The sequence below is a fragment of the Podarcis vaucheri genome (genome assembly GCF_965113315.1).
Source record: "Podarcis vaucheri genome assembly, chromosome: 10".
NCBI lineage: Eukaryota > Metazoa > Chordata > Lepidosauria > Squamata > Lacertidae > Podarcis > Podarcis vaucheri.
In genome coordinates this window covers 54,403,788-54,427,803 of record NC_138748.1, presented here as the reverse complement: position 1 = coordinate 54,427,803, position 24,016 = coordinate 54,403,788, and the positions used below count along the sequence as shown (strand labels likewise).

Below are 24,016 nucleotides of genomic sequence, written 5' to 3'. Positions count from 1 at the left end.
CCTCCCCCCGGCCCGCCGATAGGCGGGCGGGGTCGCGAGCACGCCCAGGGATTCCCCCAACTCTCGCGGGGGCCAAGGTTAGCCCCCGCGCTTGGGGAGGAGGGGCTAGACCGCAACACCCTCTCCTCCCCATAGTCGGAAATGGCTTTGCAAGCACAAACAAGATTCAGTGGCGTAGCGTGGGTTGTCAGCACCCGGGGCAAGGCAAGTAATTTGCGCCCCCTAACCCGTGGATTTGCGCCCCCTAACCCTAACCCCCAGATGTTGCGCCCGGTGCGGCCGCCCCCCCTGCACCCCCCACGCTACACCACTGCACTGATTTACCGGATATCAGCTCCTGTGTTTTAATGTGCTTCACTAGGAGAACCGGATCTTTCTTTACTTTACCTTTCCAAAGGGCGAGGGGGGGGTCCCATTAAAAATAAGAGACATAAAAGGTCCTCCCCATACACTAGCATGAGATTTCCCTTTTCCTTCCCGGAGGGAGAATGAAGCATACATATGAAGTACCTGTGGCTTCTGAATGATTTTCCTTATTCCTTCCTTTACTTTTACCGAGTCAGCAGCAACTCGGCTCTTGAGAAGCACTTCCACGCCGTTTGCGCTCCCGGGGAATCGGGGTGCTAGAACGGCTGGAGCCTGAACCGCAGCGAGGCTGCACAACCCCCACCCCGGGGGGCACTTTCCGACGTGCATCTAGCTAGCTAGCCAGCCACAACAAAACACACGTTTCTGTTTGGTCTCGCACCAGCCCCTCGAGGACACGGAAATGTCCTGCCGAAATTTGGAAAGGACTCCCTTTCCTTTCTCTCTCGCTCTCCCCAGCCAGGGGAAGGTGGAAGGAAGCGGAAGGAAGAAAGTAGAAGGGTAAAAAAAGAGAAAGTTCAACTTTCCAGACGCCCACTCAAACCCACTGCCGCGGCTGCCATTAGTGGAAGGAAGCGTATGTCCGCCCCCCCAACCATCAGCACCACCATCAGCACCCCACGCCTCTCGGTTCCAGTCCTCTCGCTCCTTCCTTGAGATGCGATGCAGAGGATCAACAGGAGAGACCGAGTCAGGGGAGGAAAACACAAGGGATGGGGAAGACCGAGGCGGGGAGAAGCGGCGGCCGAGGACGCGGCAAGCAGAGCGCGCCGAGGGATGCGCAAGGAGAGCTAGAGGCTTGACTCTACCTGCGCTGCTTATACCTTGGTTGGTGGTCTCCAGCGGGAAGATGCCCGAACATTTCTCCAACTCCACTTGCCCTCCCAGGCACAACTCGGAGATGATCTGCAGAGCCTTGTGGCACAAGCTGCCCATCCCGTCTTCCTTGTGGAAACTCATGTTGACTCCCTTTTCTTTCTCTCTCTATCGCGCGCTGGTGTTTATTATTTTTCTTTTCCGATGCGCCTCTCTTGCCTTTTCCTTCTTGAGCTAAGCCATGGCTTTCCTGGGCAAAGGATGCTTCATTCTCCACCTGCTTCCTCTTGGATGGTCATCAGCGGTATTATTGTTGCGAGGCATCCAAAAAGAGGAGAGAGAGAGAGAGAAGGAAGAGGGAAAGAAGGTACCAGCTCTCAAGGCATCAGCGCAAAGAGAAGGGAGGAGGGATCGCGGGAGAGACGCGTGTACGCTGGAGAGGAGAGAACAGTCTAAAGGACACGTTGCAAGTGAGCGAAGAGTCACCATCAGGAGAACAAGGATGGATAATTGGGGTGGTGGAGGGGAGGGGGGAGGTTTGTTATATATATATAAAGCAACAGAAGAAGAAGCACACTGAGCAACGCCTTTTTGTGCCTTGTGAGGATCGGTAGGAATTTGGACCAATGGCAGCGCAGCGCGGGTGAATGGGAGAGGAGGTGCAGGCGAGGGTCGCCGAGCTCTGGGACTGGACGGTGGGGTCCGGGCGGGTAGGCGCCGCGAGGAGGCTTCTGCGCTCTCTCGCTTGTGTTTCGGGGATGGGGAGAGAGAGGGAGGAGCCGCAGAGGGCCGGGCGCTTGTGTGCAGGCAGGTCCCTTGATGTTCCATGCAAAGAGGAGCAGGGGAGTCTGTCCACCCTCTAGGTAGCACAGGCTCTCGGGAGCCTCGCTTTGCAACTTCGCAACTGAGGCCCAGCTCCATCTGGGGATTGCGTGCATGTGAAGAGAGTAAGAGTGAGATGGTGCCTGTGCATTTAAGAACTCTGCACTAGGTGGAAATCCAACAGGTGCTGTTATCCCTTACCTTTCCCCCTTCTTTTTCCTGCTGTATCCCCTTCTTTCCTTCCTTCCTTCCTTCCTTCCTTCCTTCCTTCCTTCCTTCCTTCACACAACCGGAATACAACAATTTAAGGGATGTAAACCCCAATGTAATCTGACCTCACATCTTCAGAAAGGGTGGCAGGTGCCTGATTGCTTTCATGTTGTCCTTGTTGTTTTGTAATATAAGAAAATAATAATAGTAAAATAAAACAATGTAGAGAGTTTCAAACATATAAGTTATGTAGATGAATCACAGTTAGAACAATCGCTTGTGTGCATAGCTGTCAACGTTTCCCTTTTTAAAAAGGAAATTCCCTTATTCCGAATAGGATTCCTCGCAAGAAAAGGGAAAAGTTGACAGCTATGCTTGTGTGTGCCTGAATTTTATAGGCATGTTGTCAGAAGAGCTTGAAAAGTTTCCATGTAGGACAGTTGTCCCCAGTTTGGTGCCCTTCTGGAGGTTTTTGCCTACACCTTCCATCAGTTCCAGCCAACGTTCAGGGATGATGGGAGTTGTAGTCCAACATCATGTGGAAGTCACCAGACCAATCAAACCATGTTAGGAGCACTGACATAGGATGCAGCTTGAAATTTTTCCAATCCTCTAACATATCACTGGAACTCAAAGGATACCCATTGAGGCTGTTCCATTATTTGGATTTGCCTGAACATGTGGATTCTCACAGTGTGGATGAGGGCAGGGACACTCACACAAACCCCATGTGCTGGTCCTGGAGGGAAGGTTACCGTTGGCGTAGTCAAAGTCCGGTCCTGGGTCACTGGGCTGGAAACAGTTCACAAGGAGCGAGGTGAGGTCCGAAGCAGGAAGCCGGGCGGGGACAGGAACACTGGGGGAAACAGGACTGGATGCTGGCCGAAACAGCTCATCAACGACATTGCTCCCGCAACCTGGGACCGGGCTGACTGGCCTTTATCTTCTCTGAGGCCAGGGGCGGTCCCGGCCCCCAGGAGACCCGCCTCTCCTGGCCTTAAGGCGAGCACTCCTCCTGGGAGAAACCAGTTCCCTCCGCCTCTCTGCCCTGAGCCTCTGCAGTTCAGGAGAGGCTGAAGGGTTACTGGACCCAGGGGGAGACTCACCTGTAGGCACTGAGTCCTCAACCACCTCCGGAGCCAGAGTGGATTTACCTGGTGCCTGCTCCTGAGGATCCGGCACAGGTGCAGGCGCTTCAGAATCAAGGCCCTGCCCCAGTTCAGCCGGCCCTGGAGGCGGGGACTCCTGTGCAGGCTGGGATTCCTCCGGTTCAGCCTCTGAATCGGTTTCCCAGGCCATCATACCCCACCCCAAGATCCTGATATACATTGACACCTCCCCCCCCGAAGTCTTTGACCTTCCCTGTGTTGCAGGAAGCTTCTACTTACACGCATTTGAATATTCATCGCTACAACCATTACTTGCTCAACACAGAAGGCAGGGTCTGAGTGCATCAGGTACAGAGTTTGCATGCTCAGGCAGACTCCTTAGCATGCATCTAGTAGAAAGGACTTCTTCAGACCGTGTGACATTAACTCAGGCTATTGAGTATAACATAACAAAACAAAAAAACAATTGGACAACATCACAGAGGATGGGTCCCTCAGCCATGAGGGCTGCATAGAATCTCAATGGCAGTGTGGATCTGAGTCTTGGATACTGGGGATAAATCATAATGCAAGGTCATGATCTGCATGTCTGGCATGTGACTAATCACAGGCATCTATTTGTGTTTTTTTATATGATATTTATTAAAGTTTCAAAGAAAAGATTACATAAGTAAAAAGAGAAAAAGAGAAAAGAAGGAAGAAAAAAAAATAAAAATACAAAATACAGAAAAAAGATAATAAACATTTTTTAAAAAACACACATCAATCTTTCCGTACCTTACATTTCATTTCCTTACTTCCCTGACCTCCTCACACCTCCCCTTTTTTGTATTCCAGTTCTATTAATTAATTCAGCAATTCCTTTCCCTCTTTGTTTTTATCTTAATCCTTTAACTTAATAAATTATAACTTTAAATTTTCATCTGTTAACAATCCATTTTTACATACACCTTAGAATCACAGGCATCTATTTGGAGGCCACTGGGAAATAAACGATGGACTAGGGGGATCTTGGGTAGTCCAGCATGGCAATTCTCGTGTTTTTGCTAGTCAAGCAGCACTTTCATGGAGCAACCCCCAAGCTTTTGAATACAGTGGTGCCTCGCAAGACGAAATTAATTCATTCCGCAAGTCTCTTCGTCTTGCGAGTTTTTCGTCTTGCGATGCATGGTTTCCCATAGGAATGCATTGAAAATCAATTAATGCGTTCCTAGGGAAACCGCCTTCAGACCAGGTCCGGGGACAGTCTGTCCCCGGACCTCTTCTGAAGGCTGGGGGGGGGGGACAAGGGCTTTTCTTCCCACCCCCAGCATTTTAAAAAACCCGGGACAGCGGAGGACTTCTCCGCTGTCCGGGCGATCTTAAAATGCTGGCGGGCGGCATTTTAAAATCGCCCCGGACAGCGGAGGACTTCTCCGCTGTCCGGGGCGATTTAAAAGCCCCTGGGAAGGCAGGCAGGGGGGAGAAAGACTTTCGCCCCCCGCCCGCCTTCAGAAGGTGTTCCTGCCCCCCGCTTCGGAACAGCGTTCCGAAGTGGGGCGGCTGGGGCAGGTGTTCCTGCCCCCCCCGCTTCGGAACAGCGTTTTAAAATGCTGGGGGTCGGGAGCGAAGCGTTCGCTGCCGACCCCCAGCATTTTAAAATCTCCCCGGGACAGGGGGAGATTTTAAAATGCTGGGGTCGGCAGCGAACGCCCCCAGCATTTTAAAATCTCCCCGGGACACGGGGAGATTTTAAAATGCTGGGGGTCGGCAGCGAACGCTTCGCTCCCACCCGCCAGCATTTTAAGATCGCCCGGGGCAGGCGGGGGGAAGGCAGGCGGGGGGGGGGAGCAAAGACTTTTGCCCACCGCCGGCCTTCAGAAGAGGTCCTCTTCTGAAGGCCGGCTGTGGGCGAAAGTCTTTGCTCCCGACCGCCAGCATTTCCCTATGGGCTTTCGTCTTGCGATGCAAGCCCATAGGGAAATTCGTCTTGCGAAGCGCCTCCAAAACAGAAAACCCTTTCGTCTTGCGGGTTTTCCGTCTTGCGAGGCATTTGTCTTGCGGGGTACCACTGTACTAGGGTTCCACCCTGGGCTATATGAAGTCTTAAGTGTCTTTTGACCACAGGCAAGCTCTTCACATGAAAAGACAGTGGAAAGGACAGAGGACATGACTTTGAAGTTCTTTCCTCTTGGTATCTGACATTCAGAGGCATATTGAACATGGACTTTTCGTGTCACCACCATGCCTAAAAGCCACAGCTAGTGGGGGCTGCAACAAAATGTCATGGAGTTCTCTAAGTCAGAGTTCCATCCAAGCCTTTTCCTGGAAACTCCATCCCACCTTCTGGTTTTCCTCCATTAGGATTATTTTTTTATGGATTTTTTTTGTAACTTCTACAGAAGGTGGGGTTCCTTCAAGCCTTTTTTTTGTTACATAAGGATCCACTCTCAGAGAATAAGTGTGCTGTTCATATATAGGATAGACATAGTCTCTGTGAATCCCTTTTAGCCTCTGCAAATTCTCTTTTAAGGACATCTAAGAACTAAACCACACCTCTGTTTGCTCTGCCACTTTCTGCTGGGGAAACCTACTCTTTAGTGCTCTTTAGTGCACTAAAGAACACTCTTTAGTGTTCTGATTTAGTGCTAAAGAGTGGGTTTTCTGGGGGAAAGTGGCAGGGTAAAGGCGAAACACCTTGGACCCATGCTTTCTAGGCATGGGGCAAGTGGAAGTGTGGACAAACCATTGGCTAGTGTCCATCACTATCTCTTGGTGCAGAAACTTCAGCGTTGCATATAGATGTATTTTCTTCTTTTTGTCTTGAATCTCTTACTCATCAGTTTCATTGATTGACCCCAAGTTTTGAAATTATGAGAGAGGATTTTGTTAAAAATCCAAATCCCTTTTGTTCCCTCTCTCCATATCAGGCACAACTTAATAAAACTCTTCTTAAATCTGATGTGGAATTTTATACTTTAATGGGAAATCATTTTTCTTCTCGTTTTCTTTGGGCAGCTATTTTACTGTTCGTAAACTATTCCAATCTTGAAGGTTGAGGGCAGGCAGCAATCTAAAGTGAAAAGTACATCTTTTGAGACATAACTAGTCAGGTGCCATCCCTTCACCTATTCTGAATGTCAGAGCTCATCCACTTAAACTATTTGCAACATGTTCTGAATCTATTTTTCTCCACCACTGATGTATCATAGGATCTTTAAAAAACAACAAGGTAGGTTAAAATTTGGTGCAAATCCCCCACAAGTATTCTCTCTCTTTCTCTCTCTCTTCAAGAACAACTTTTGCTTCATATGTGGAATTAAAGGTTTAGCTAATTGTGTTGTAATGGTCCTTCAGTCTAATGCAGAGTTGGCTACTATCTCATCCCACACTGAATGAAATGTCAAGACTCCTAATCGTTTTGAATGAACCTGAACTGTGTCCACTGCTGTTAATTCCACAGACCATCCCTGTGTTTAAAATGACACAGAGCAGTGTAGAACAATTCACCAAGTGAATCATGAAACAGCCCTAGGGGATTCTTACACATAATGGCACACCACTGAGATCAACTGTCAATTTCTTTTACTGACTAGTAATTTTGCATCCATGCTGAAGAGAGGATGGTTTAAGTGTTGGGGTGGAAGTGTCCTAAAATTGCTGAGAAACCTGAAAGTCTTCTTGAAGCTTTGGATCGTATGCTACTAAAAATAGAGCAGAGAGTTTGCACATAAGGAGCCTTATGGTGAATCAGTTCATCGGATTGCCTGCTTTCCAGGCACAAGACACCTTAGGGACCAAGTTACCTGAGAGAGATCCTTCTCCCAGACACACCTGCCAGATCACTGAGATCTGCTGATTGCCCTACAGCCAGCAGATGTCTTTCTGGAAATAGTAAGAAAGAGGGCCTGTGGTGGTAACCATGCTCTGGAAAGCAAGCAAGCAAGCAAGCAAGCAAGCAAGCAAGCAAGCAAGCACTGGGTTGGTGCATGCTGCAAACATTCCTTCTCACCATGCCCTTTGCTGGCTGTGGATGATACGCTTTTGAAGACTTTTAAGAATTCTCACTGATTCCTTGATTGGACTTGATTCTGAATTGTAGTTGTATATTTTTGTACTGTATGTTATGATACTGCTGTGCATTGGCTTGAAATGTTAGCATAACAGGTGGTATATAAATATCTTAATAAATAAATATGCAGTGGTCTCCCTCTCTTTTCCCGTGTGTGTCCTGCTGTCTGAGATCACTTAACTGGAGATGTCAGGGAGTAAACCTGGACTTAATTATTATTATTTTTTGCGTGTGAATTAGATGTTTTAGGTGATGGCTTGGATTAGATTTGGAAGGGAAGCTGTTTTATACTGAGTCAGATCATTGGTCCATCTAGCTCAGTAGTTGCTTTGATTAGCAGCATCTCTCCTGGGTTTTAGGGAGGTGTCTTTCTTAACCTTGCCTGAAGACGTACAGCATGCCAAGTAAGTGCTCTGTCTCAGAGATATGGCCTTTTCCCAAGGGATCCCTCAGCTCCTCTGCAATCCCAATGTTTTGTGAAATGCTACATTTTCCATTTCCTAGAAAATGATATCCATATTCTATTCTCCACCATCGCCAACTTCTTCAGAATGCTCTGCTTCTGCAAGCTATTGGAACCATTTGCTAAGTGGTAGACCCCTCGTAGAATAAGTTATGTCAGGCATAGGCAACGTGGTGCCCTCCATATCCTTTAGACTATAGCTCCCATCAGTCTCAATCAGTGATAGTTGATGGGTATCACATTGGAGGGTATCACATTGGCTTTTCCTGAGTCGAGTCAAAGAAGTGTGTGGTTTAACTTTCAGCTAAATGTAAAAGTGCACCAATTCCATCGTTATACTGTACACTGCTTCATTGGATTTTGTTAATTATATTGCATCCAGATTCCACCTTTCCTCCAAGCAGCACTAGGTGGTGTAGACTGACACTTCCCTCCCCATTTTATCCTCACAACAACCCTGTGACATAGGTTAGGATGAAATGTGGTTTGTTCAAGCTTGTTCAAGTGAACTTCATAACCGAGGGTGGATTTGAATCCTAGCCCAACACTCTAATTGCTACGCTAGACCAGGCTTCCTCAACCTCGGCCCTCCAAATGTTTTTGGCTGACAACTCCCATGGTCCCTAGCTAGCAGGACCAGCGGTCAAGGATGATGGGAATTGTAGTCTCAAAACATCTGGAGGGCCGAGGTTGAGGAAGCCTGCACTAGACTTTTGGGGAACTCAGGGGCCCCTCAATGGGTAGGTCAGCCAATGGAGGACAGAATTCCTGGAAAGAAAGTTTCCCTACCCCTACTAACCTTTCATTGCAATGTGTAATGGGTGGTAATAGGTGGGTGGTAATAGGTGGATTCTAGACCACACAATCACTTCACAGCTGGTGGTGATGAATCCTGACAGTTCTGTAGGTGGGGAAATGGGACATCAGTAGGTCACTGGAGGATCACCTCACATCTTTTGGATGCTTAAATTATTGTAAAGAGTATTGAACAAGATGGGCATTGGTCTGTTCTAGTGAAGCATCTCTTCTTTTCTTAAGCAAGACTGGATAGGGCAGGGATGGGGAGTCAGTGGCCCACCCCCAGGCCTTGTTAGACTTCTCATCAGCCCCAGACAGTATGGTGAGTGTCAAGGATAATGGAAGTTGTGGTCCAATAATATCCAGAAAGCCACTGTTTCACCACCCCTGGCATACAGATTAATTGTGCCTAGACCATAAGTGATATTTATAGCACAATATTTATAATTGGATTTACACCCCTGCTTGTAATAACAACAATCCCCAAGGAAAATAATTAAACTAAAATACAGTTGAGAAAATTAATAAGACGAATTTGACCAATCACAACAATTAAAAATAATAGGTGGTAATCAACTAAGTTTTACACAGAGTAGATTCATGAAAATTAATGTGTCTACTCTGCATAAAACATAGGTTAGAAGGCACCCAAGAAGCCCCAATCTTTCGTCTTTCATTAGAAGGTACTCCTGGTCATTTGGTCACCCCCTTTCTGCATCTTTTCTAGCTCTGTACTATCCTTTTGGACAGCACAACAGCACTGTCCCCATTAGAACTGACATTCAGAGAATTACTGCACGTGGCAGTAGTGTATGTCCTTATGTTCTCAGTGGCTGAGCATCTTAGTGGTTGCAGATAGGGCTGGGATTGTCCCACCTGAAACTCTAGTAAGCCACTGTCACTCATTGTGGACAATATTGAACCAATATTTGACAGTGCACAAGGCATCTTCCTTTGTTTTCTTCCTTGTCTCTCCTCTACAATGTCTCCTGTTTCTAGCTTTAAACTGCAAGCCGCAGAATGATATCTAATTGTTGTACTTGTCTAGCAATTTTAGCAGCACAGCATTATTGAGGATAATAGGAGTAGCATACCTAAAATAAGATCTCATCCACCTATCCTCAATGAAGTTAGTAACCAAGCAGCAGGCTCACATGGCCCCAAATTAAAATCCAGAAATCACCTCTAATTTTACAAATGACATATGGGCAAAATGACCAAATTAGACAAAATTAAAGGTGTTTTTTTTGTGTGTGTGTGGAAGCACATGTTGCTACTGTGATGTGATCAGAAGGTAATGTGAAGTCTCTGCTATTTGCCAGGAGGTAAATCAAGACCAAAAAAATAAGAGCAAATGTTAATCTAGATTAATGCTTAGAATGGGGTGCGGTTAAGGGGCAGCAAGGACTGCCTTTCTGGCTAGCTGCTCTCCTCTTCCTCGTCTCACAAAGCCTTCTGGGAATATTGCTACATCATCATGCAGCATCACCACCAGATAGCTTCCGGGGCAAAAACAGTAGCTGCCAGCCTGTGTTCCAGTCCATCATGAGGCAAGACAGGGCCATGGACAGCTGCAAGTGGAAAACTGAAGCCTGATGTGTCCCTTTAGTCCGTCTAATCCAGGCATGGCCAAACTTGGCCCTCCAACTGTTTTGGGACTACAACTCCCATCATCCCTAGCTAACAGGACCAGTGGTCAGGGATGATAGGAATTGTAGTCCCAAAACAGCTAGAGGGCCAAGTTTGGCCATGCCTGGTAATCCTACTAAAACTCCAATCCCTTTGCTTGAAAAGTGTGAATCCTTAAAGGACCAGGCTTTGCCTCTCAAAGGCAAATCTTGTCTTCTGTTCTGTTGACCTGACATGGTCCCTATGACATTGGGTAGGCACGGTGAAGCAGAAAGTACTTGATTTACCAGGTGGCACAGGCTTGGGGGAAGTTGTCCATAAGCTTCCTAGCTCAGTTTCCACAGGCTTCTGGTCCAGCAGCCATGCTCTTGGTTGGCTCATCATCAATGGCAGCTAATGGTTGGTGGCCACCAACGAGAGCTCTTTTACCATTTCTGCTGGTATGCCCTCCACTTCATCCCCCAAATCACTAAACATTTGAAGTTTGATGGTTGGCATGCAAATGATAAAATGACTATCATTATTATTATTCCCACCCATTTGCATGCTATAAATGGGGCGGTGAAGGGAGCACCGTTTTGGCTCAGCCCAAATATCGGTGCCAAAGTTTTCAGCCTACCCACAAAGGCGTCCTGCTCTGCAACAAGAAGAGGCACAGCTGGGGGGAAGGCAAGATGAGGATCTCAGGAAGAAAGCTCTGAAGTTGCTCCAGCAAGGACCAAGGTGAAACTGAGCCCTTATATAGCAGCAGCAGCTGCAGGTGGAACCTGATGGTTTGCACCACCCATGCTGCAAGCTTCTGCTTGATGAAGAGGGTCCAACTTTCTTCATTAATCTCCTGCTGCAATGGAGCAGGGGAGCCTCAGGTGCCTGGACTGTTCTCTTTACAGGGGAATCCTCTGAGTCTGAAGATGTTAGTGCCACATCCTTGAATGGGGCGGGGCACTGATCCCACAGGTTCATTGGTTAGCAGTGTTTCTGGGGCTTGCCCTTTGGCCTCTTGCCTCCTTTACCTGATGAAGAGAAATCTGATGCCTGGTCTCTGACATTATGCCCAGCTAGGGTCTGGGGGTGTGTATCACATGGAAAGTCATTTGTTAGCTTTCTCTCCTGGAATATTGATGTGTGACCTACTGCGTGGCTTGTATTGGAATGAGCAAGGCTTCCAATTCCTTCTTTTTTTCTTTCTAATCAGGCTTCCAATGCAAATTTATCTAGTTTGCAATATGTGAATGTATTCAGAGGCAAGCTCTCTTACCCCTGAAAATGGTTTTCAATTTGTAATTTGCACTCAGAAATGCTAGCAGGTTATTTTGCTTGTGTTCCTCAGAGTAGGCATTCAAAAAGAAAGTTGCTATGATGATGAACAGTTGGCAGAGATTGTAGATTACTGAAATTGACAAACTCCCCCCCTTTTTTATATATGTGCATAGAATTCACAGTGTCTGACTCAAGTAATTAACTTGCCTGGGAATTTCCAAGTTCTAAAAACTCACATAAACCCCCAAGGGTAGGGCTTTCATCATGTAAATGTGACCTTCACAAATGCAGATCGTGAATATTTCCAAGTCTGGCCATATATAAACACTCATACACCCAGCCTTGCCTCAGGAATTAAGGAGCCCATTGAAAAAGATTGCTAAAAAAGCATTTGTTTAAAATTTTTTGCCTTCCCGCAGATACAGCCAACCTACCCCCGTTGATCATGCATGGGGAATTACAAACCAGTGTATATGTAGCAAGTTTGAAAATCCAAGTACAGTGGTACCTCGGGTTAAGTACTTAATTCGTTCCGGAGGTCCGTACTTAACCTGAAAGTGTTCTTAACCTGAAGCACCACTTTACCTAATGGGGCCTCCTGCTGCCGCTGCGCCACTGGAGCACGATTTCTGTTCTCATCCTGAAGCAAAGTTCTTAACCTGAGGCACTATTTCTGGGTTAGCGGAGTCTGTAACCTGAAGCGTATGCAACCTGAGGTACCACTGTATTGGGTGTTACCCTATATTGCAGACAGCATAGAAAGAATGAACAATAGTGACTTACAATAATCCTGCAATGCAGCCCACAATCCTTTCATTCTTGCTCTCGTACCACCGCACTCACAGTTCAGATCCCATGGAGTGGAATTCTCTCTCTGTACCTACTAGGTACCTTACCTATACATTTACCTGCCAGGATCTGATTCTGCTGCTAAATGGGGACAGAGACTTGGGAGGAGAGAATGTGTTGGCTTTATTCATTTATTTAGATGGGCTTGGGTGCTGCCCTTTGCACAACAGAAATCAAATAAGAGAAAAGGAGTATATAAAATAACACAATCCTTATAAACAACACTGCAATAACTTACAAAAACCACTAAATAGCAATTAATGGCAGCGGCAGCAACAACAACTCACGAGTCTAATCTTATTTCTGTGATTTTAATTTGCTTTGCACTGCTTCTAACATTGTGTTTTAATTGTTGTAACACGTCTTGCAACCTTAGCAAATCATCACCATCATCATTGTCTTGCAGGGGTGCTTTCCAGGGGTGGCCGAGTGGTTGAAGGCCCCTAATTTTCAACGAGAGGGCTGGACCCCCTCAGTATTTTGTGGTCTGTGGCCGCAGCAACGCTTGCAGGACCTACCTGCAGCCACAGCAGGCCCCGTCAGGCCTTCCCACAGCTGTGACGGCCCTGTTGGACCTCCTCCTCCTGCATGACGTCACACACACATATCCCCCCTCCATGTTGGGTGGAACCCGGCGCCTGTGTTTCTGTTAGCTGTGTGGCTCCATGCCGTCTGAACTATTTTGCACATATGAACTGTAGGGGTTGGAAGTGAATTAGAGCTGATGCCCAGAATCAGGGCTACCTGCAGGTTTTTAAAAAAATCTAGAAGGCAAAAAGGAATTAAACACAACAACAAGAACAACCATTTTCATTTTTGTTTGCAATGGCAGGATAGTAACAGTGCCAAAATAATTTAGGTTTGAAATTTAAATTGATTCTCCCTCCACCTCCCCCCCCCAGCCCAGGGCCCCTTTGCTGAGCAGTGAGAGGTTCAGCCAGCTAGTTAGCATTTGGACTCCTTATCTTGCACTCCTGAGAGGTTTTCTTGCCTTGAGTAGCAGGAGTGAAGGGAGGTGGAGAGGATGGTGTAAATTGCTTCAGGCACATCCAGCACAAGTCGTTTTTAGGTGTTCCTTCACATAGAATGCAACACGCTATGCACGTTGCCTCTTTCCTTCTTCTTCACTTTGCCTTCCCTGCCCCCTCCCTCTGTTGCTTCATTTATTATCATTATAATTTCATTTTATTAGTCACTCGACACATAAGGAGTGTCCCAGAGACATATACAATCTTAAAAGCGCAGAGCAAGGCAAACAGTCAGAAAAGAATACATTACGATAAAAGCTGTACAATAAAAGCCATACGTAAAACAGACCCAATAAAGCAGCAGCAAAGACTCTGGCAGCAGAAACGTGCTATCTACAGAGAGCAAAATCATCCTAATGCGTCAAATGCCTGGGAGAAGGCATAAGTTGTTACCTGGCACCAAAAGGATGTTACTGATGGCACCAGGTGGACCTCACTGGGGAACAGCATTCGACAAACAGAAAGTCACAACTGAAAAGGTCCTTTCCTTTGTTGCAGTCCTCTGAACCTGCCTCAGATGGGGCTCCTGGAGGAAAGTCTCAGGTGAAGAGTGAAGGGAGATTTGTATTACGAGAGGTGCTCTGAAATATATTGTTTCATAGTGGAAACACTTGTGATTCGACATGCTTCCACATTATAAACAAACAAAGAAAAATACCTTGTTGGTGCAATCCTTCCCTAGAATGTGAGGAAGAAAGCCTGGGCTTCAAAAATTCAACGAAAAGGAAGGTGGGAATGAAAGAGAGCGAAACATCCTTGGTTGTGGAACCCCCTTCACAGAGAAGTTTGTCTGGTACCAGCCTTCAGTGGAAGTTGGTCCTTAAGAGCAAAGGAGCTCTGCCCATCAACCTCAATCTGCCCTCACCCATCCTCCCCACCTGCCCACCTTCCTACTTGCCTTGGAGGTGGCTCTGACACTCAACTTCCTCCTCCTTGGTCTCATTGTTCCCCTTGTAGACCTTGGCATGGAGGAGGAGGGGTACAAAGCTAGCATTAGTTGGCTCTGCCTGTCATTGGCAGGGTCAACTGCCAGTCCCAATAGGCACAAGCCACCACTGCCAACCATTATGTCTTTTTGATGGTACCTAGTGAAGACTTAAAAATAAATGGTCAAGGATTCCAGCATCTTTTATAACAGGGCAGTTGTTTTTGTAATGACTTGCTGGGTTTTGTGGATTCATGGATTTTACTGGTTCTTGGCTGATGCGCTGGTGGTTTGCATTAATTCGATACAATGCTTTGTTGCATTGTTGCAATGCATTTTATTGTAAAAAAAGGTAAAGGACCCCTGGATGGTTAAGTCCAGTCAAAGGCGACTATGGGGTGTGGTGCTCATATCGCTTTACAGGCTGAGGGAGCCGACATTTGTCCGCAGACAGCTTTCCGGGTCATGTAGCCAGCATGACTAAACCACTTCTGGCGCAACGGGACACCATGATGAAACCGGAGCGCATGGAAACGCCGTTTACCTTCCCACCGCAGCGGTACCTATTTATCTACTTGCACTGGCATGTTTTGAACTGCTATGGTTGGCAGAAGCTGGGACAGGACAACAGGAGCTCACTCGGTCGTGGGGATTCAAACCGCCGACCTTCCTATCAGCAAGCCCAAGAGGCTATACTGAACTGAAAGTTGACTTACACATGAATACATACATTTTACTTGACAGCGTTTAATGTATTGTTGTGCATGCAGGTTGGGACAAATTTGTGTCTGTCCCCTTTTAAAAATAAAATAAAATAAAATAAAATAAAAAGCATAGCATAGCATAGCATAGCATAGCATAGCATAGCATAGCATAGCATAGCACAAGGGTGGGATATTGTGATGCTGCAAGGCTCCACACAGCCATCCAATGAGGAATGGGAGTGGACGTGCTTCTTTTAACTTGGCTCTACCTCTTCCCATGGCATCCTTCAACAGAGACAATGCCTCACCCTCTTCAGCTGCTTTATAAGAGTGTGTGGCTAGCTGGTTTCATTTGGAGGGTGAGGTAAGTATAAATTTTGGGGTTCTAACTGATTGGCTTTTTCACCCCTGCCCTCCTGTAAAAAGTTTTCCATGGGTTAATTTTAATTTCCTCGCATCAAGTTAATTTGGTTGGCTAGGCTGCCTGAATTAATCACTGCAGTTGACTACCAAATTGTTGATTCACAGATTAAAAATAAATCACGAACTGCTTAAGTGTGGGAAGTGTAGGTGCAGTATCCATCATTTTGTCCTTTAGAAATGATTGTTTATTTATTTGCAGGATGGCTTACCTTCCACTATTTCATTAAAATACCAGAGCTGCTGACAACAGTTACATATACAACAGAAGCACATAAAAAACTGAAACCTACAGATCACTGGTAAGCTATTAAAGAAAGATCTTTCAGGCTTAACATGGGCATCTGTGAGGACAGGAGGCTGGATCAAATGGACCACTGGCCTGACCCAGCTGGCTCTTCTTATGTCCTTAATGATTAACCATGGCCCTTCCTCATGTGTGCTCTGCTTAAAACAAAAAAACAAAACAAAACAAAAAAAACAAACAAAACCCCTAGCGTTTACTCCAATTTTGGTTGTGAATCTTTCAGTCGCAGAACTGGAACGTTTGTGCATTCTTTTATATTTGTGCAGCACTGTAACCTACCTTGAGCTCTCGAAGTAAGGGAGGGTAAGGTAAATGTAAAGAACCCCTTGATGGTTAAGTCCAGTCAAAAGCGATTATGGGGTTGCGGCGCTCATATTGTTTTACTGGCTGAGGGAGCCGGCGTTTGTCCACAGACAGCTCTCCGGGCCATGTGGCCAGCATGACTAAACTGCTTCTGGCGCAATGGAACACTGTGACGGAAACCAGAGTGCACGGAAATGCCGTTTACCTCCCCGCTGCAGTGGTACCTATTTATCTACTTGCACCGGTGTGCTTTCGAGCTGCTAGGTTGGCAGGAGCTGGGACAGAGCAATGGGAGCTCACCCCGTCGTGGGGATTTAAACCTTCTGATCAGTAAGCCTAAGAGGCTCAGTGGTTTAGACCACAAGTACACAACGAGGTAAATGAATAAGCTGCAGGAAACAGTATTTCTGCTGCATCAGTTGGATAAAACCATTACATTACCCAATCAAGCCTTTTGGTTTCTGTATGAGAGTTATAGAGACAAATTGGAGGCAGAAGGATTAAAACTGCATATATATTTAAAAATCATTTCTTTTTTGCCTTGACATTTACTCTTGATAAATGAACTGCACTTCAACATTTATGGAGCAGCAGGAGACCATTATACAGCTACATTGTTCTAGTCCATTGACATTATTTTGTAATTATCTCTCCTAGCACCAAGTCAGGCACCCTGCATAAGGTAGCAGGTAGATATAGCTTGCTCCCATTGAGCAACCCTTTTGTATTTTCGATGGGAGTTAGGTCTGCCTATTTCAGGCTAGGTGGATTTTTCATTTCCCATTTATTGCATAGTCATAGGAGCTCAGGAAGCTTCCTCATCCGTCCATCTAGTTCAGCATTGCCAACGCTGACTGGCAGGGACTGTCCGGGGTACATGGCCTTTCCCAGTCTTCCCTGGACAGGCCGGGGATTGAGTCCCTGCCAGTCAGTGCTGACTCAATATAAGGCAACTTCCTATGCTCCTATGATTGTGCAGTAAATGGGATTCACTTGGTGGGTCCAGTAGAGCAGATTCCGCAGGACTATGACTGAAGGATGCCATTCAAAGCAAACAAATCTCCAGCCATATATTGATATAAATATAAATAATTTCTTGTCCTTCAGGAAAATTGCAGTGTGCTCTGTATAAGGAACCAGAGTTGGATCTGTGCTTTCAGGACATGTTTGTACCTATTTTTGCTAGCATTGCTACCCAAGTAAAAAATTCTAACTTGATTAAGTTTTAGTTGATTAATCTATGGCATGTATAATCATATAAATAAGAACAACATTTCTAAAGTAAGAGGTGTGCTTTGGTTTTGGCTTATGCATGCATGCATGGATATCGGGGAAAAAAATACAGTCTTTCTTCCTTTATGGGAGAAAGTGAGGAAGGCCTATTTGAAGGTGGGACTTGCCATCTACAGTTTTTAAAATCATCATCATCATCAGAAATCTGCTATCTGGTTCATCAGGTAAGCCATTTTAATCAATAAGAACTTTAAAATGGATAAATCTAATTTATTACATGTTACATTCCTTATGTTCACCAAGCATTCTCTGGGGAATGCATGCTTTTATGAATGAGGGAAATAAATAATTGATGTAGAATGATTAATGGGCTTTCATTGAACTCCAGGAAAAAATCTTATACTTAGAAGACTAGGAGTCTTATGGAAGAACTTGAGTCTAATCACTATTTATTTCACTTATTCACAATATTTTAACCCACCCTTCAACATCCCGCTTGGACTACTGCAATGCGCTCTACGTGGGGCTACCTTTGAAGGTGGCTCGGAAACTACAACTAATCCAGAATGCGGCAGCTAGACTGGTAACTGGGGGCGGCTGCCGAGACCACATAACACCGGTCTTGAAAGACCTACATTGGCTCCCAGTACGTTTCCGAGCACAATTCAAAGTGCTGGTGTTGACTTTTAAAGCCCTAAACGGTCTCGGCCCAGTGTACCTGAAGGAGCGTCTCCACCCCTATCGTTCTGCCCGGACGCTAAGGTCCAGCACCAAGGGCCTTCTAGCGGTTCCCTCATTGCGAGAAGCAAAGCTACAGGGAACCAGGCAGAGGGTCTTCTCGGTAGTGGCGCCCGCCCTGTGGAACGCCCTCCCATCAGATGTCAAAGCGATAAATAACTACCTGACATTCAGAAGACATCTTAAGGCAGCCCTGTTCAGGGAAGTTTTTAATGTGTGATATTTTAGTGTATTTTTGGTTTCTATGGAAGCCGCCCAGAGTGGCTGGGGAAACCCAGCCAGATGGGCGGGGTACAAATAATAAATTATTATTATTATTATTATTATTATTATTATTATTATTATTATTATTATTCTTTGGGGTCGATGTTTGGTCTAATTCTTCTAAGCAGCTTTGGGCCCATCTGGGATGGAGAAGGGGATATAAATAGTTAAAACAGATAATATGTCACATGCTATGCTGACTTGCTTCTGCTCCATATCATATTGGCTGCCACTGGTTTGCAGGAAACATGGAGAAATGGCACTTCAGCATTACAGGGCGAGAGGGAACACCTTGACACAGGACTCTCATTTTCTGCATGTTGAGCATCACAGCTCATTCCTTCCTGACAAGAGGGAAGTAGGAGCTTGAATTGGCATTCTGACGCACACTATGTTGCACTGTGCCTTTCCCAGCACAGCATTATGTGGTCACAGGAGATCTGACACAAAGCCTGGATTTTATAGGCATGGCATTTCTCATTGTAGGGCAAATGGGAAGCTTTATGGGTTACTCTTATTAGCTTGGAGCTATGGATGAATACAAGCATAATTATTTAAGCAGCTGTTCACATCTGGACTTTATATGTTGCATTGTAGAGCATGCTAATTGTCTGGGTAATAATTGCAATAAACAGAAATGGCAGCCTGTTTGTTTTATGTTACATAGATGGATTGAGTTTACATTCTATTATTATTATTATTATTATTATTATTATTATTATTATTATTATTCCTGCTAGTTTAAGATCAGAGTAATGGCTACCTCATGCTGGCCCATGCTCGGCAAAGCCAGAAAATCAGAAGATAAGGCTGATGCCACAATGGACTTGCTTCATGATTAGCAGTGATGTTGTGTGAGGTTACACATTTTGCTTTATTACTACATACTTTCCCTTATACTTTCAGGCACCAATTTAGATATGAAGGACTGGGTGCCTGGGACCAGCAAAAATGCCCCATGTTGTCCTGATCATGCATTGCTTTATGAAAAGTCGGAACCTGACTGTATTGAGAGAAGAATTCTCCGGTGAGTTGACCAATGCCTGCTTCTGGCTTACATCAGTAGCTGGCAGTGAGGATTAAATAGTGGGTGGTGGATGATTCTGAAAAGTAAAACACATGCATGCTATTAGCTGCAGAGGTGCGCAATTGAATAGCGTGTTCCAAGTGTGGCTTTGTGAAACTGTGCTTGTGTAAACTGTAGCTCAGTGGCTGAGAGCTTGAGGTATCAAGTGATGTTGCTCTTGATGATAGAATGGCAAGTGTTGGCAGCCTCTCATCTGCCACGGCAGGTCGCAAGTGTTGGTTTAATTTCTGTAAAAGTAAAATACTGGGTATAATAAAAGGAGAATTCCCTAGATGCCTAGATCCAGGTTTGGGGCAAGTACTCTTTGGTGAAAGGACCTCAGCAGAGATTTAACATCACAAAACATGAAACAAAGCGAAGCATGGAATTTTAAAGGCTGCTAGACCTTTAAAATATCCCCTGAGTTGCTTTGAAAGTTACCCACTTCTCTTAGCATAGAAAGAGACCACACCTTTGGTAAGTTAAAAATGGTTTACTTACGAACTTTTCAAATGTCCGATTCATGTGCTTTCCCATACAGCAGCAAGAAAAGACAGGCAGTATAACTGATAGAGCTCACATGGTGAATTAGAAAGAACAAAGGGTTTGGTAACCCTTCCTCCCAGAGTGAGGGGGAGAGATCTCCCTAAGCCTGGGAGGATAGCTAACTCTGTGGTCTTAACCCCTTTGTGCATTAATTAGAATTGAGCATGTTAGTTAAATGAGGCTAATTTATCTCACAGCAAGGACATTTTGATGAGCTCCAGCTTTGGGAAGCTATGCTCACCACTGACAAGTGTAACATGAAGGGTGTCAGGAGAATTCACAGAGCTACCCAGAAGTTTGGAAAGACATTGCTCATTTTGGTACTTTGGATATTTTGTGGAAGCAGCAGAGCCCATTACACTGCAATTCTGCACAAGCCACACAACTTGGCAACACTGCAAAGTTGTATGTGTGTGACAAAGGTGCTTTTCATCCTAGAACCTATCATCATCATCATCACCATCATTTTTAATTTGTATACCGTCTTTCTATCTTACAATACCTAGAAACTAGAACCAATACTAATCAATATTCCAGGAGCTTGTATGACCATGGCAATCTTTCAGTTGCTATGTGCCTACATTAAAGCTCTCTTCATAGAACACCACAGACTCTCTGCATGGTCCCTTGACACCTCATTGTAATCTATCTGGGGGGAAAGAACAACTCCCGGCCCACAATGACCTGTGTAATTGCCCTGCTTACAAGTTGGTACATAGCCCCGGTAATGTAGGAAGAGAACCCCCAGTGTATTAGAAGAAGGATGTTAAAGTTATAGAAATGCTACACAGGTTACATTTGTATAAATGGATTCATAAGGACGGGGGACACTGAAACAATTCTTATAAAATGTAGATGTTATTTAAAAATAATAATCTGCTTCAACAACTGCAAATGTCACCGGATCACTACTTTCATCTTTTAAATAACAACCAGCCTTTAAGCATCAACTTTAATATGTTTTGTAAGGATTGCACTTTTGGGCACTAAATAATTAAAAACTTCATCTTATATTTCAGCAGAGGGCACTCAGTACAAATGGTAGACCAGAATTATATGATAAAAGAAGCCAAGTGTATTGTATAGTATTGTACTGTATAGAATCTCCTTGTAAACCAGTTTAACGCACAGGTGTGTTGACACTCTTTAAGACAGAACAACAACTCGTACAAAGTGTAAAGCTGTCTCCTTGTGTCCAGGTTCACATTAAAGGACACAGGGGCCCACCAGGCAGGTGGTCTGTAAGATAAAGTTTCTGTTCTGTATTTTGGGTTGTATCCAACAAAATCTTTGTGGGAGCAGAGCAGCTTCCACTCATGCAACAAAACATGCTGTCTTTCCCCACACCGCCCCCCCAAATCTGCTCTGGAAAGTTAAGGAACCCCCAGAAGAGATTTGGGAGGGTACAGAGGGTGCGTGAGGTTGGAAAGTTATAAGGCATTTTCGTTGTGTGAGTCAAAGTTGTCCCCCTAGTGCAATACCTTTGGTGAATAGAACCCTTTATCCTTTTTCTTGCCTCCACATGTTCTCCCCGCCTCTTCATATTCAGAACCAATGCAAACTTTAAGGAGATTTCAGTAGCCTATCAGCTAACAAAGTGCTGTTAGTGACGGGGAATCTAGTCAGGTTGTTTTGCCCTGGGTAAGCCTCCAGAGGCTGTGTGTGTGTGTGTGTGTGTGCGCGCACACACACACACACACACACACACACATGCACGTGTGGGGTGTGTGCCAAACTGGGTATTTGACCCGAGTGATATAAAGCCTAGTTTTGCCCCTGAGAGGCTGATTACTACCAGAGCTAATTATTGAAATTAGGGGTGCATGTTTAATGTCTTTTTCTGCCCTCCATTACATCACAATGTTACCCAGTCTTCTCAGTTCCCTTCTGGTTTTTTTAAAAATAATAATAATAATAATTGTCTCCATCTATGCAAAAAAAGACTCTGAAGATATTTCACAACAGGAAGTAACCTATTGAAAGTCTTTAACAGAGCTGTTTGTACCTTTCATGGATTAACTATTTAAGGCTGATAAAATTTTTAACATTTTAATGAAGTCAGCCTGCTTTTCTCTCTACGAGCATAATAAATAATGCTGTATAATATATTCATGCCACATATTTATTTCCTTAAAACAGTAACAGCCATGGCTCATTTATAAATAGCTATCTGAAACTGCCCTGGTTGATGATATTGGCCAGGAGTGCAAGCAGCAGCAACCACCACCACCACCACCACCACCACCACCACCACCTATATTTAGGTAAACTGTACTAAAATGAATTATTGTGGAATAATAAATATTTTTCGGGGGGGGGGCACACCAACCTTTTTCCTTACTCAGGGTGTCATATTACCAAAGTGTGGCCCCACTCAAGGGAGACATACCTTTTCACCCTTGACACTATATATAATTGTACCCTATTGCAATTTGTTTTAAACTGTTTGTAATATTGTATTTTAAACTTGCAGTAAACTGCTCTGAGACCTGATGGTGAAGGGTCAGTAAGAAACAACAACAACAACAACAACAACAACAACAACTATTATTCATGAGAACGTTTTAAGAAATATTGCAAACTGTGATGTGAAAATGTTGTGAAAAATAAGAGAAACTGAAATGGATATATTTGTCCATTCTTAATTTCCGGAAGGGCATTTGTCTTCATCATTATTATTACATTTCTATGTTGCCCTTCCTCCAAGGATAACAGGGTAGTTTACAATATAAAAACACATAAATGCATAGCATACTAACAAAGAAAAACAATACTCCCCACACCCCACAGTTATTATTATTTATTCTGTGAACTTCCCTGAGATCTTATGAAGAAGGGTGGTAAATAAATTTACTAAATAAATACTTTTTTTTAAAGTGTCATGTTAGTCTAGTTGCATGAAAATGGAGTCTTGTTGCATCTGAAAGACCAATAAATTTTATTATGGAATCAATTCAGATGGTATGAACCACATGAATAGCTCCTCTTGAAAAGATATTTTTAGATCCTCAGGTTTAAAGGAAAATGCATTTACTAATCTTGCCTGGCTAGCCTGGCTCAGAATCCAACGCTTCCCAATATAGCATGTTTTTGTCAAAGTCTCTCATTCTCCAGCCACAGCAGTCTGCAAAGGAAGAGATGGAACCTGGCATGACACTGAATGAGCCATCATTGTCTAATTTCACTTTTCATTAAAACCTGAATGCTTTGATGCGTCCTTCAAAATCACACACAGGAAATAATTGCTTTCTTTGGACCCAGATTGTGATAATGCTATGATTAACTGCAATCACCCCCCTTCCAATTCATTACGGACCTTTGAAGTGGACTTTTTGGGATGGGAAAGATAATGGAGGAGCTGCTCTTTCTAAACACTCAGGTAATTATTGGACACGAGCTTTAATACCTTTGTGTTTTTGAACCACAAGTTTAAGTTGTTTATTTGTAACTTCGCTCAGTGGCAGATCATGGCCAGTAAGTTTAATGCAAGTTGTTCTTATTGTCAGCATTTCAAAGTTGTTACCACAAAGTTTGTCAAGTGAAGATCTCTCCTCCGCCCCAACCACCATTCTCAGAAAATGAGTCTTTCTACAACATGCATGTTATATATGGTTGCTTTTTACATTAACATTATCTGATCAAGGCAGCAGACTGTAAAATAGCAGAATATGAAGAGCAAAATAATCTCAAGACAGTGATGAACTTGGGGAAGATTCTTATTCTCATGAGAATGAAAGAAGAGCCTTGCTAGGTGAGACCAAAGACCTGTCTGGTCAGGCATCCTCTTTCTCACATTGGACAACCAGAGTTGTTGTTGTTGATGATAAGAAATTATTTATACCCAGCCACTCCCCAGATACCTGTTGAAGCTCAGAAGTAGCCCTCTCCCATGGTTGCTGAATTCAAATGCCAATTTTGATACGCTATGCTCTTTCTAACTGCTGTTTTTAACAACTTGCTTTCAACCTTAATTTTATGTAGGGGTGTGTGTGTTTGTGTGTGTGTTTGTGTGTGTGGTTTTTTTTTTGGGGGGGGTGTATTATGTTTCATGTTAACTGCTCAGAAGCTTTTGCAGTTAAACAGCATACAAGTTCTGTTAAATGTACCTC

At 44.6% G+C, this 24,016-nt stretch overlaps 1 protein-coding gene across 2 annotated transcripts in view; it reads right to left on the bottom strand.

Annotated features, from left to right (window-relative positions):
- Positions 1 to 2,937, bottom strand: part of SYT10 (synaptotagmin 10) — a 40,946-nt gene extending 38,009 nt beyond the window's left edge. The window contains exon 1 of one of the 2 annotated variants that reach the window (XM_082240551.1): positions 1,176 to 2,937. In XM_082240551.1, the coding sequence (XP_082096677.1) occupies positions 1,176 to 1,326 (151 nt within the window). In that variant the 5' untranslated portion in view covers positions 1,327 to 2,937. The remainder of the gene's footprint in view (positions 1 to 1,175) is intronic. The other variant, XM_082240552.1, reaches the window with a different exon arrangement.
- Positions 2,938 to 24,016: the final 21,079 nt, after the last annotated feature.